This window comes from Chiloscyllium punctatum, chromosome 12, assembly GCF_047496795.1.
Source record: "Chiloscyllium punctatum isolate Juve2018m chromosome 12, sChiPun1.3, whole genome shotgun sequence".
In the NCBI taxonomy this organism is placed as follows: Eukaryota; Metazoa; Chordata; class Chondrichthyes; order Orectolobiformes; family Hemiscylliidae; genus Chiloscyllium; species Chiloscyllium punctatum.
The window spans coordinates 213201-227826 of record NC_092750.1 but is presented as its reverse complement, the minus strand read 5'-3'; the positions used below and the strand labels follow the sequence as shown (position 1 = coordinate 227826).

The 14626-nt window shown below is 42.5% G+C and overlaps 1 protein-coding gene across 7 annotated transcripts in view; it reads left to right on the top strand.

Moving 5' to 3' along the window:
• Positions 1 to 14626, top strand: part of rft1 (RFT1 homolog) — a 112053-nt gene that overhangs the window by 64065 nt on the left and 33362 nt on the right. For 6 of the 7 annotated variants that reach the window (XR_011962005.1, XM_072581694.1, XM_072581696.1 and 3 more), the window contains one exon: positions 13402 to 13452. The exons of the other annotated variant lie outside the window; for it this stretch is intronic. Coding sequence is in view for 5 of the 6 variants with exons in the window: in XM_072581694.1 (XP_072437795.1) it covers positions 13402 to 13452 (51 nt within the window). In the remaining variant the exon portion in view is untranslated. The remainder of the gene's footprint in view (positions 1 to 13401; positions 13453 to 14626) is intronic. 7 annotated transcript variants of the gene reach the window in all.

Sequence of the window (14626 nt, the reverse complement as noted above, 5' to 3'; positions counted from 1 at the left end):
ACCCCCACCCTCCTCTAGCTTATCTCTTCACGCTTCAGGCTCTCTGCCTTTATTCCTGATGAAGGGCTTTTGCCCAAAATGTCAATTTTACTGTTCCTCGGATGCTGCCTGAACTGCTGTGCTCTTCCAGCACCACTAAATCCAGAATCTCCTCCTCCTCCTAGGCAGTCCTTCAAGATCAGGAATGATTTGATTTCATGCCTGTTCAGTGGGTTCTTGGAATTCCAATAAGTCCAATATGAAATTTGCCATCTCTTACATATAGGACAGGTCATGCTTGAATGTTTAAACAAATGAACTGTTTAGAAGTTGTATGCTGTCTCCAGGGTTCCCTCTGTACACAGTGTAATCCACCAATGTGTTCTTGAAACCTATCTATTTTGTCACTTTTCCAAGTTTGGTATCATTATTGAATTTTGAAATTTTACTCTGTATCCCAAGAACCAAGTTAACACAATTTTCCACCATGTCAAAATAAAAGCTAATTATTGTGCATGCTGGAGAAATATAGACAAGTGGTGATGAAGAAGCCGTTAACGTTTCAAGTCCAATTTCTTCAGATTTGACGGAGTCATATCCGATTTGAGATGTTAACTCTGTTTTTCACACTTTACTGATGCTGCCAGACCTGATTTTCTCTAATAATTTGATTTATCTACCATGACGTGCTGTATTCTGACCTAAAGCTGCTTTTTTATCCAATGCATACTGGCCCTCCTATCACAAATCTCCATTTTGTTAACCAGCCTTTTATATGAAAAAACTTGTAAACTTCTTTAAAATACATATGAACAGCATCCACTGCATTCTCTTGATTTACCTTTTCTGATACTTTATCAAAATATTAATTTGATTAGTCAAGCGTCATCCGTCTTTTACAAAAACATGTTGCCTTTCCTTAATTGTCTTCAACCTCTTCAGCTTTTCACTGATACTTCTCTGACTGATGTTTCTAAAGCCTGCCTTATCACTAATGAAAAACTAATCAGCTTGTAGATTCTAGGACTCTCTGTACAGTCTTTCCTGAATAACAGAGTCATATTTGCACTCTTTAGGACACTAGAAACTTCACCAACTTTAAGGCAGATTTAAGATCTGTCTTTCTGCTGTTTTTTCACTCCCACTTTTGGCAACCTGGGATTGTAGGTATCGGGTGACTTTTACTATCCTAATATTGGCCAACCTTTCCGCCACAGTCATCTTCCTTTCACTTTCCACACAGCCCATTGCCTCCAATACCTCAGTTTCTCTTACCGAAGTATTTTCCACTGACATTTGGTCCTCTTGACATCTCCTAATACCAAAACCAGCATTCACTTGAGACTGAAAATGCCCACTAATTGAGCAAGATCTCCTGAACGCATTTCCAAAGTTCCTCCCCTTCTTGTATTTTACTCCAACCTTATCCCAATTTCCATCTCTCCCTCTCACTTTTTGTAGGTGTATTAAATATCCAAATAGTGTGGTCTTACACTTTTTTGCTTCTCTACTCCAACCAATTGGACTCTGTTATTTCCCTTTCAGGGACATACCCTGTCTCTTCAATATTACAATGTCTTTTTTATTCAGTACTGTCATCCCACCACCCTTTTATCCTTCTCTATATTTTTAAACAGTTTATATCTTTGTTTAAATGCCCAAGTTCTCACCATTTTAAGCTTCATTTCCATTATTGCCGCAACATAGTTGCACTCTGCTGTTTGTGCTTGAAGCTCATGGGCACATTTTTGTTACCAGTAAGGCTAGGAATAGGAAGAAAGTATGATTAAATACGTGGCTAAAGAGTTGATGTAGGAGGACGGTTTCAGATATTTGGATCATTAGAATCTCTTACAGAGCAGCTGGCAGGCAGTCCTACATCAGAAAGACAGGTTGTACTTAAACTGGAGGGGCACCAATATTTTGGCAGGTACACTTGATAGTGTCACTCAGGAGGGTTTGAAGTACTAGTGCAGAATTTCAGCAAGTGAAATGACCAAGGAGGTGTGAGAGACTAAGGCCAATAAGGCTAAGAGGAGCAGCGGACAGGGAGAATGAAGGAAGGACATGATGATTGGCAATTAAATGTTCCAAGATATAGATGCTTCAGACAGGACAGGGAGGGAAGTAAAAGGGGGGGTGAAGTTGTATTGCTGGTCAAGGACGATATCACGGCTGTGCTAAAGGAGCACACTATGGAGGTCTTGGGTAGTGAGGCATTATGCGTGGAGTTGAGAAATAAGAAGGATGCAGTCACACAGGCCTCCCAGCAGTGAGTGTAAGGTAGAAGAACAAATAGATAAACAGATTATGGAAAGATGTAGAGGCAATAGGGTAGTGGTGATGGGAGATTTTAATTTTCCCAACATTGACTGGGATAAAATTAACGTCAGAGGTCTGGATGGGATAGAATTTGTAAGTGTCCAGGAGAGTTTTCTAGTGCAGTATGTCAATAGTCTGGCGAGAGAAGGGGCCATATTGGACCTGGTACAGGGGAATGAGCCAGGACAGGTGGTAGATGTTGCAGCGGGGGATTTCTTTGGGAACAGTGACCACAATTCTGTAAGTTTTAGAATACTCGTAGATAAAGAAGAGAGTGGTCCTCGGGGAAGAGTACTAAACTGGGCCAAGGCCAATTATATCAAAATTAGGCAGGAGCTTGGAAATGTGGATTGGACACAGGGAAGTCCACATTTGAGAGGTGGGAGGCTTTCAAAGATAGGTTAGGATAGGAAAGGCAAGATCCATGAACGGTAGATGACAGAAGAAATTGTACAACTAGCCAAGAGGAAAAGGGAAGCGTACATAAGGTCTAGGCAGCTACGAACAGAACGGGCCCTGGAGGAATATTGGAAGAGTAGGACAAGTCTTAAACGAGGAATCAAGCGGGCTAAAAGTCATGAAATAGCTTTAATGAGCAGAATTAAGGAAAATCCCAAAGTATTTTATTCTTCTATAAGTAGCAAGCAGGTAACTAGAGAAAGGATTGGTCCACTATCGGATAATGAAGGAAGGCTGAGTGTCGAACCTGAGAGAATGGGTGAGATTCTGAATGATTACTTTGCATCAGTTTTCACTGAGGAGAGGAACATGATGAATGTTGAGATTAGAGATAGAATATTGATTTGTCTGGATCACGTTGACATAAGTAGGGAGAATGTGTTGGGTAGGCTAGAGGTTATTAAGGTGGACAAATCCCCAGGACTGGATGGGATCTATCCCAGGTTGCTAGGGAGGCAAGAGAGGAAATAGCTGGGACCCTGACAGATATCTCTGTGGCATCCTTAAATACAGGTGAGGTGCCGGAGGACTGGAGGGTTGCTCATGTTGTCTCCCTGTACAAGAAGGGTAGTAGGGATATTCCGGTGAGCCAGACGTCGGTGGTGGGAAAGTTGCTGGAGAAGGTACTGAGGAATAGGATCTATTTATATTTAGAAAAGAATGGGCTTTTCAGTGATAGGCAATGTGGTTTTGTGCGGGGGAGATTGTGCCTTACCAACTTAATAGAGTTCTTCGAGGAAGTGACCAAGTTGATAGATGAAGGAAGGACTGTTGATGTAATATACGTGGACTTTAGTAAAGCGTTTGATAAGGTAGACTAATGGAGAAAGTGAAGTCACATGGTGCGCAGGGTGTTCTAGCTAGGTGGATAAAGAACTGGAGACAGAGAGTAGTAGTTGAAGGGAGTTTCTCGAAATGGGGAAAGGTGACCAGTGGTGTTCCACAGGCGTCAGTGTTGGGGCCACTGTTGTTTGTAATATACATAAATGATGTGGAAGAGGGCACTGTTGGTATGATCAGCAAGTTTGCAGATGGCATGAAGGTTCGTGGAGTAGCAGAAAGCGTAAGGGACTGTCAGACAATACAGGAGGATATAGATAGACTGGAAAGTTGGGCGGAAAAGTGACAGACGGCTTTCAATCCAGACAAATGTGAGGTGATGCATTCAGGCAAGACTAATTCTAGATGGAATTATACAATGAATGAAAGACCCTTGGGAAAAGTTGATGGGCAGAGAGATCTGGGAGTGCAGGTCTATTGTACCCTGAAGGTTGCTGCACAGGTGGATAAAGTGGTCAAGAAGGCATATAGTATGCTTGCCTTCATTGGATGGGGTATTGAGTATAAGAGCTGGCAAATCATGTTAAAATTGTACAAGACATTGGTTTGGCCACATTTAGAAAACGGTGTACAGTTCTGGTCACCACATTACCAAAAGGATGTGGATGCTTTGGAGAGGGTGCAGAGAAGGTTTACGAGGATGTTGCCTGGTATGGAAGGTGCTAGCTATGAAGAAAGATTGAGTCGGTTAGGTTTATTTTCATTAGAAAAAAGGAGATTGAGGTGTGATCTGATTGAGGTTTACAAAATCATGAAAGGTATAGACAGGGTGGATAGACACCAGCTTTTTCCTAGAGTGAAGGATTCAATAAGGAGAGGTCACGCTTTCAAGGTGAGAAGTGGAACGTTTAAGGGGCATACACATGGCATGTACTTCACACAGAGGGTGGTGGGCGTTTGGAATGCGTTGCCAGCAGAGGTGGTAGAGGCAGGCATGGTAGGAAGGCGGTAATTACTTTGATGGGGTTGTACTACAGACACCCAACAGCCAGCGGAAATGGAGGAACAGATATGTAGACAAATCATGGAAAAATGTGAAAACAACAGGATTGCTATGGTGGTGATTTTAACCTCCAATTTATTGACTCGCACTACCTTAGTTCCAGGGACTTGGATGTGAGGGAATTTGTTCAGTGTGTCCAGGAGGGTCTTTTGAAGTAACATTTAAATAGTCCACCTAGGGAAGTGGCCCTAGCAGAGCCAGTATTGGGGAATGATGCCAGCCAGGTGATTGAAGTTTCAGTGGGGGCGCATTTCGGGAACAACAATTATAATTATGTTAGTTTTAAGTGACTTGTGGATACAGATAAGAGTAGTCCTCAGGTGAGAGTAAATTGGCAGAAGGCTAACTACCACAATATTACGCAGTAACTTGGGAACGTAGATTCTGGGTGGCTGTTTGAGGCTAAATCCACATTTGTCACATAGGAATCTTTGAAAGTCCAGTTGGTTAGAGTTCAGGACCAACACAGTTCTATGAAAATAAAAGACAAGGATGACAAGATTCAAGAACCTTGTTGGCTCAAAGGTAAAAGACAGAGGGTGGTGGTGGAGGCTTGTTTTTCAGACTGGAGGCCTGTGACCAGTGGAGTGCCACAAAGATCGGTGCTGGGTACTCTATTTCTTGTCATTTACATAAATGATTTGGATGCGAGCATGAGGTACAGTTAGTAAGTTTGCAGATGACACCAAAATTGGAGGTGTAGTGGACAGCGAAGAGGGTTACAACAGGATCTGGACCAGATGAGCCAATGGGCTGAGAAGTGGCAGATGGAGTTTAATTCAGATAAATGCGGGTTGCTGCATTTTGGGAAAGCAAATCTTAGTAGGACTTAGACACTTAATGGTAAGGTCCTAGGGAGTGTTGCTGAACAAAGAGACCTTGGAGTGCAGGTTCATAGCTCCTTGCAAGTGGAGTCACAGGTAGATAGGATAGTGAAGAAGGTGTTTTGTATGCTTTCCTTTATTGGTCAGAGTATTGAGTACAGGAGTTGGGAGGCCATATTGTGGCTCTACAGGACATTGGTTAGGCCACTGTTGGAATATTGCGTGCAATTCTGATCTCCTTCCTATCAGAAAGATGGTTTTTTTTTTAGATTAGATTACTTAGTGTGGAAACAGGCCCTTTGGCCCAACAAGTCCACACCCACCCGCCGAAGCGCAATCCACCCAGACCCATTCCCCTACATTTACCCCTTCACCTAACTCTACGGGCAATTTAGCATGGCCAATTCATCTAACCTGCACATTTTTTGTGCTGTGGGAGGAAACCAGAGCACCCAGAGGAAACCCACGCAGACATGGGAAGAATGTTGATAAGGTTCCCCATAGTGGGCTACTGTGTAAAATATGGAGGCATGGGATTGAGGGTGATTTAGTGGCTTGGATCAGAAATTGGCTAGTTGAGAAAAGAAGACATGGTGGTGATTGATGGGAAATATTCATCCTGGAGTTGTGTTACTAGCTGAGAACCGCAAAGATTCGATTTAGGTCCTCTGTTGTTTGTCATTTTTTTATAAATGACCTGGATGAGGGCATAGAAGGATGAGTTAGTAAATTTGCAGATGACACTAAGGTCACTAGAGTTGTGGATAGTGATGAAGGATGTTGTAGGTTACAGAGTGACATAGGTAAGCTGCAGAGCTGGGCTGAGAGATGGCAAATGGAATTTAATGCGGAAAAGTGTGAGGTGATTCACTTTGAAAGGAGTAACAGGAATGCAGGTTACTGAGCTAATGGTAAGATTCTTGGTAGTGTAGATAAGCAGAGACATCTGTGTCCAGGTACATAGATCCCTGAAAGTTGCCAAACAGGTTGATAGAGTTGTAAAGAAGGCATACAGTGTGTTAGCTTTTATTGGTAGAGGGATTGAGCTTTGGAACCATGAGATCTTGCTACAACTGTACAAAACTCTGGAGCGGCCATATTTGGAGTATTACGTACAGTTCTGGTCACCGCATAATAGGAAGGATGTGGAAATTTTGGAAAGGGTTCAGAGAAAATTTACTTGGATGTTGTCTGGTATGGAGGGAAGTTCTGACGAGGTAAGGCTGAGGGACATGAGGCTGTTTTCGTTAGAGAGAAGAAGGTTGAGTGGTGATGTGATTGAGACATACAAGATAACCAGAGGGTTACGTAGGGTGGACAATGAGAGTCTTTTTTCCTCAGATGGTGATGGCTAGCATGAGGGAGCATAGCTTTAAATTGAGGGTGATAGATTTAGGACAGATGTCAGAGGTAGTTTCTTTACTCTGAAAGTAGTAGGGGTGTGGAATGCACTGCCTGCAACAGTAATAGACTCGCCAACTTTAAGGGCATTTAAATAGTCATTGGATAGGCATATGGGCGAGAATAGAATAGTGTAGGTTAGATGAGCTTTAGATTGGTTCCACAGGTCGGTGAAAAGTCGGTTGAAGGGCTGATACTGCGCTGAAATGTTCTGTGTTCTATGGTTGATGAGAGTAGGGTGGTGGTTGTTATTAATTTGGACTTTAGCAAGACCTCTGACAAGGTTCCTCATGGCTGTCTGGCACAGAAGGTGAACTCCTTGGGACCGTTGGTGAGCTGGTAAGATGGATACAGAACTGGCTTGGTCATAAAAGACAGAAAGTAGCATCAGGTCATAGAGATTTACAGCACAGAAACAGACCCTGCGGTCCAACTCATCCATGCTGACCAGAAATCCCAACCCAATCTAGTCCCACCTGCCAGCACCCGACCCATATCCCTCCAAACCCTTCCTATTCATGTCCAGATGTCTTTTAAATGTTGCAAACAGTGGAAGGGTATTTTTCTGACTGGAGATCTGTGAACAGTGTTGTTCTCCAGGGATTAGTGCTGTATCCTGGTTATTTGTAATGTATATAAATGATTTGGAGGAGGGTGTAGGTGGTCTGATTAGTACGCTGTGGATAGCACAAAGATTGGAGGAACTGCAGATAGTGAGAAAGATTGCCAGAAAATACAGACAGACATAGATAGGCTTGATAAAAACAATGATTGCAGATGCTGGAAACCAGATTCTGGAGTAGAGTGGTGCTGGAAAAGCACAGCAGTTCAGGCAGCATCCGAGGAGCAGTAAAATCGACATTTTGGGCAAAAGCCCTTCATCAGGAATATAGGCAAAGTGCCTGAAGGGTGGAGAGATAAATGAGAGGAGGTTTATCTCTCCACCCTTCAGGCACTCTGCCTGTATCCCTGATGAAGGGCTTTTGCCCGAAACTTCGATTTTACTGCTCCTCGGATGCTGTCTGAACAGCTGTGCTTTTCCAGCACCACTCTACTCCAGATCATAGATAGGCTTGAGTCTTGGGTAGAGAAATGACAATGGAATTTAATCCAAACAAATGCAAGATAATGCATTTTGGAAGGTCTAATGTAGGCAAAGCCCTTCAAAGCATTAAAATACAGAGGGATCTAGGCTAGAGGTTCCCTGAAAGAAGTGACACAAGTGGATAAGTTGGCCAAGAAGGCATATTGCATGCCTGCCTTCATCAGTTGGGGCACAAGTTGCAGCTGTTTAGAACTTTAGTTAAGCTCCATTTGGAATATAGTGTAGTGACCAGAACTGTACACAATCAGAAGAATGCGGAAACTTTGGAGAGGGTACAGAAAAGGTTTACCAGGATGTTGTTTGGTTTGGAATGTATTCGCTGTGAGGAGAAATTGGACAAACTCAATTTATTTTCACTTGACTGTTAGAGGCTAAGGGATGGCCTGATAGAATGGATAGTCCGAGCTTTTTCGCAGGGTAGAAATGTCAGTTACTCGGGCATAGGTTTAATGTAAATTGAGGAAAGTTCAAAGGAGACATGAGAGGCAAGTTTTTTATGCAGAGGGTGGTAAGTGCCTGGAACATACTGTCAGTGGACGTGGTGGAGGCATATACAATAGCAGTGTTCAGGCATCTTGACAGATACATGAATAGGCAGGGAATATAGGGATACCGACCACATAGAGGCAAAAGGTTTGTAGTTTAGAAAGGCATCATGTGTGGGTGCAGGTTTGGTGGGCCAAAGGTCCTGTTCTGTTACTGTTCTTTGCCCCATGTTTTGTGTATTTACAGTTGTACTTTATTGTTTTATTTTTGCATTCATCCTAGTGCTTCTTAGTCTGCTCCTGTCTGATTTTGTTTTATTAATTCATTCATGAGATGAGGATGTCACTGGCTGGGTCAGCATTTATTGCCCATCCATAATTGTCCAGAGGGCAGCTAAGAGTCAACCACATTGCTGAGAGTGTGGAATCATTCATAGGCCAGACCACAAGGATGGCAGTTATCCTCCCTAAAGGACATCAGTGAACCAGTTGGGTTTTCCCAACAATTGACAATAGATTAATGGTCATCATTTAGACTGTTAATTCCAATATTTTTAACAATTGAATTCAAATTCCACCAGTTGCTGTGGCAGGATTTGAACTCTAGTCCCCAGAACATTATGAGGGTCTCTGAATTAATAGTCCAGCAATAATGGCACTAAGTCATTTCCTCCCCCCAGCATGGTACAACTTTCCTCTTTATTCCTGCCCAAAATACACTTCCAGGACCTTATCTTTTTTTATTTCTGTATGCTAGTACTGGTGCTGAAAATGTGTTGCTGGAAAAGTGCAGCAGGTCAGGCAGCATCCAAGGAGCAGGAGAATCGACATTTCAGGCATGAGCCCTTCTTCAGGAAGTAGTACTGGTCCCAATGTTCCAATAATCTACCTTGCTTCATTGTTCCTGCTGAACATAAAAGGAGAAATGCTGGAAAATTCAACAGTTCTTGCACTGTTTCTAGAAAGAGAAACAGAGTTAAAATTTTGTATTCAAAAACACTTCTCCAAAGACTTTTCGAATTTCAATGAACAGTGGACTTGAAATGTTAACTATTCCATCCTTATAGATGTAATAAGACCATAAGAAATAGGAACAAGAGTAGGCCATTTGGCCCCTTAAGCCTCTTCCACTCTTCACTTACATTTTCCTGCCCTTTCCCTATAATCCTTGATGCCTCAAATCATCAAGAGACTATCTCAGCCTTAAATATACATAAATACTCTGGCAAGGAGTTCCAAAGACTCTCAATCCTCTTTAGCCAGTTTCTTCAGCACTTCCTGTTTTAATTTTAGCTTTCTAGTATCTGCAATGTTTTACTTCTAGAACGTAGAACATTACAGCGCAGTACAGGCCCTTTGGCCCTCGGTTGCGCTGACCTGCAGAACCAATCTGAAGCCTTTCTGACCTACATTATACTATTTCATTCATATGTTTATCCAATGACCATTTAAATTCCCTTAAAATTGGCGAGACTACTACTGTTGCAGGCAGAGATTTCCATACCCCTACTTCTTTCTGAGTAAAGAAACTACTTCTAACATCCGTCTTATTTCTATCACTCCTCAATATAAAGCTATGTCCCCTCGTGCTAACCATCACCATATGAGGAAAAGGGCTCTCACTGTCCACCCTATCTAATCCTCTGATTATCTTATATGCCTCAATTAAGTCACATCTCAACCTTCTTCTCTGTAATGAAAACAACCTCAAGTTCCTCAGTCTTTCTTCAGAAGACCTTCCATCCATACCAGGCAACATCCTAGTAAATCTCCTCTGCACCTTTTCCAAAGCTTCCACGTCCATCCTATAACGCGGTGACCAGAACTGTACGCAATATTCCAAGTATAGCTGCACCAGAGTTTCTCACAGCTGCAGCATGACCTTGTGGCTCTGAAACGCAATCCCTCTGCCAATAAAACTTAACACACTGTATGGAATTGTGATTTGGAGGTGTGGATGTTGGACTGGGCTGTACAAATTTAAAAATCATACAACACCAGGCTATAGTCCAACAGGTTTATTTGGAAGCAGTAGCTTTCAGAGCGCTGCTCCTTTATCAATTGGCTGTGACCACCTGATGATGAAGCAGCGCTCCAAAAGCTAGTGCTTTCAAATAAACCTGTTGGACTATAACCTGGTGTTGTATGACTTTTAACACACCATATGCCTTCTTAACAATCCTATCAACCTGAGGCAACTTTCAGGGACCTGTGCATATGGACACCAAGATCTCTCTGCTCATCCACACTACCAAGAAGTTTCCCATTAGCTCAGTATTCTGTATTCCTGTTACTCCTTCCATAGTGAATCACCTCACACTTTCCGTATTAAACTCCATTTGCCACCTCTCAGCCCAGCTCTGCAGCTTATCTATGTCGCTCTGTCACCTGCAACATCCTTCAGCACTATCCAGAACTCTACCGACCTTTGTGTCATCCGAAAATTTACTAACCCATCCTTCTATGCCCTCATCTAGGTCATTTATAAAAATGACAAACAGCAGTGGCCCCAAAACAGATCCTTGCTGTATTCCACTAGTAACTGAACTCCACTTCCCATCAACCACCATACTCTGCCTTCTTTCAGCTAGCCAATTTCTGATCCAAATTACCCTCTATCTCATGCCTCTGTATTTTGTGCAGTAGCCTACTGTGGGGAACCTTATTAAACACCTTACTGAAATCCATATACACCACATCAACTGCCCTAACCTCATCCGTTTGGTCACCATCTCAAAGAACTCAATAACGTTTGTGAGACACAACCCCTCCTTCACAAAACTGTGTTAACTATCCCTAATCAACTTATTCCTCTAGATAATTATGAATTCTATCTCTTATAACTTTTCCCATCACTTTACCACAACCAAAGTAAGGCTCACTGGTCTATAATTGCCAAGGTTGTCTCTACTCTCTTCCTTGAACAAGGGGACAACATTTTGCTATCCTCCAGTCTTCTGCCACCATTCCTGTCGACAATGATGACATAAAGATCAAAACCAAAGGTTCTGCAATCTCTTCCCTGGCTTCCCAGAGAACCCTTGGTTAAATTCCATCTGGCCCAGGGGACTTACCTATTTTCACACTTTCTAGAATTGCTAACACCTCCTCGTTATGAACCTCAATCCAATCTAGCCTCATAGCCTGTCTCAGTATTCTCATCGACAACATTGTCTTTTTCCAGTGTGAATACTGACGAAAAATATTCATTTAGCGCTTCCCCCATCACCACGGACTCCATGCACAACTTCCCACTACTATCCCTGATTGGCAAGGAGAAAGTGAGGACAGCAGATGCTGGGGATCAGAGCTTAAAAATGTGTTGCTGGAAAAGCGCAGCAGGTCAGGCAGCATCAAAGGAGAAGGAGAATCGACGTTTCGGGCATAGGGCTTATGCCCGAAACGTCGATTTATCCCTGATTGGCCCTAATCTTTCTCTAGTCATTCTTTTATACCTGATATACCTAAAGAAAACTTTAGGGTTTTCCTTGATCCTATCTGCCAACGACTTCTCATGACTCCTCCTGGCTCTTCTTTGCTCTCTCTTTAGGTCTTTCCTGGCTAACTTGTAACTCGAGCACCCTAACTGAGCCTTCACGTCTCATCATAACATAAGCTGCCTTCTTCCTCTTGACAAGAGATTCTATTTGATTGTTTGTCCCTATTTTCCTATTTCTACTTTGGCTATGTTTGGCAGTGGGACTACTCTTGAGGTCCTCCTTTTTAACTTCCTCCCCAGCTCTTGAAAGTCTGATGTTATGACCTCAATATGTATGTACAAATATGGAGCAGGAGTTGGTAATTTGGCCCCTCAAGCCTACTCCATCATTTAGTAAGACCTTAGCTCATCTGACTGTAACTAGAAGTGTTCTACAACTCTCAACCCTCAAAAAGGAAAGCAATTGTCTCATCTCTGTTGAGTTTTAAACAGTAACCCCTCATTCTAGATGCTTACAGAATAGGAAATATCCTCTCCACATCTACCGTCAAGACTCGAGACATCTACCTTGAAGCCCAAGAAGTCAAGACCTCTCCGGACCTTATATTTTTCGATCATGTCTTTCTCCATCCTCAGTACCAGCATATGCCACAAAGTCTGGTTCACTTCATTCTCCCTGCAGCATATTTTGCACCTTCTCCATGATATCATTTACCTTGACATTTACAGAAATGCCTCTCTATCCCTCTAATGATAGAATCTACTTTAGCAACTGTATTTCTTCACATTAATGTTCCCTCCTGTACAGTTCCTTTCCTGTTGCTTAGAGCCTAGACTGCACTGTTTCACTTGCAGCTGTGCTGAGTCCAGTTTGAGATTGGCTCACCACCTCAAGACCTTTATTATTTGTCTTTTCCTGCTCTTGTGGTTGGCCACGTATTGCATCTCACTGTCCATGGAGTGACTACCTCCTAGAAAATATGACCTAGGAAACTGCCATCCTATCTGATGCTGCACAGTGAATCCAGCTATCCAGCTAAATTTGGAAATGCTGAGGATGAGCTGAAGATAGTTCCTGCATGCATGGTCACACATTATTTGAAAAAGAAACACCATGTATGCAGGAAAAAGGCAGGGGAAGGGATTAGGCAAATTACTTCCTTCAAAGAGACAACACACCCGTCGGACTGATTGGCTTCTTTCTGTGCTATAGACTTTTTTGAATCTAAGACACATGCGATGTCCTAAGGTTCCCATGTTCTGCAACAATTGAAATAAACAAACAGATCTCTGAAACCATCCATAATGTAAAAGAAATACACTGTTTAAAGTATTGATTTTAACACGTATTTTTCAACCTGTTGGTTGTGGTTGGATCTCACTGGAGTCATGCATTAGAAATCAAGCTCCGTTATTCCTGGATTCATCACCAAGAGTTAAAAGTTTTAAATAAGTGTGTGCAAATTTTTCCCAATTTCTCTTTTAGGTCCAGATTGACAGAGTTAGAGTTTTAAACTCCCCTGTATTTTCTGTTTGTGTTCCAGGTGAGCGATATGTCATGACTTTTCTAAATGTGTTAAATTTTGGAGATCAAGGTATGTTTTTTTAGATAGAGTCTGTCTAGTTGAATTTAAAATGCTTTATTACAAAGATGTACAGTAGTGTTAGTAATGATACTTTCTGTCATACTGAGGAAAATAGCGAGTGCAGCTCTTGAATGAGCCACCTTGCCTCACTAGCAGCACTACCAGGTTTTGAGACCAAGAGGGTAGAAATTAAGCACTTAATTTCAGACATCAGTCGAGTGCTACAAGGAAGTAGACTGCACGCTGCAGTACAATGCACCATTCAGCAGTCATTAAATTAGACTCGAGGTTAGATGGGAAGCATGCGTTTCTCTTGCTTGGCAGCAAGTGCTGAACATTCCTGAAAGGATGAACAGGTGGATCTTGGGAACTACAGAGAGAGGACCTAAGGGACAACTTTCATGCAGAGGCTGGTGCGTGTATGGAATGAGCTGCGAGAGGAAGTGATGGAGGCTGGTACAATTACAACAGTTAAAAGCCATCTGGATGGGTATATGAATCGGAAGGTTTAGGGGGATATTGGCCAAATGCTGGCAAATGGGTCTAGATTAAAGTTTGGGAGAAGATTTGTAGCTCGGGTGCTTGTTGTTGTGGTTCTGTTCGCCGAGCTGGGAATTTGTCTTGCAAACGTTTCGTCCCCTGTCTACGAACAAATCAACGGAACACCCATGGGCTCACCGATCTCTGGACTCATAGCAGAAGTAGTAATGCAAAGGTTAGAACAGTCTTACCACAAATTCAACCCAAACTCTGGGTCAGATAGGTGGATGACACCTTTGTAATAATTAAAAACACAGAAATAGAGAACACACACCAGATCATCAACGCCACACTCACAGGAATCCGATTCACTAGAGAGGAAGAAAAGGACAACCAACTCCCATTCCTAGACGTGATGGTACAGAGAACACCGAATGGAGAATTCACCACAAAGTTTACAGGAAAGCCACACACACAGACCAAGTCCTAAACTATGAAAGTAACCACCCCAACACACACAAACGAAGTTGCATCAGGACACTATTCAAAAGGGCTACAACACACTGCAGCACACCAGAACTGCAAAAAAAGGAAGAGGAACACTTATACAAGGTATTCGCCAAAAACGGATACCCTTGCAATTTCATCAACAGATGCCTAAGGGAGAGACAACGGAACGAAGACATGCTGCAACCCAAAGGAT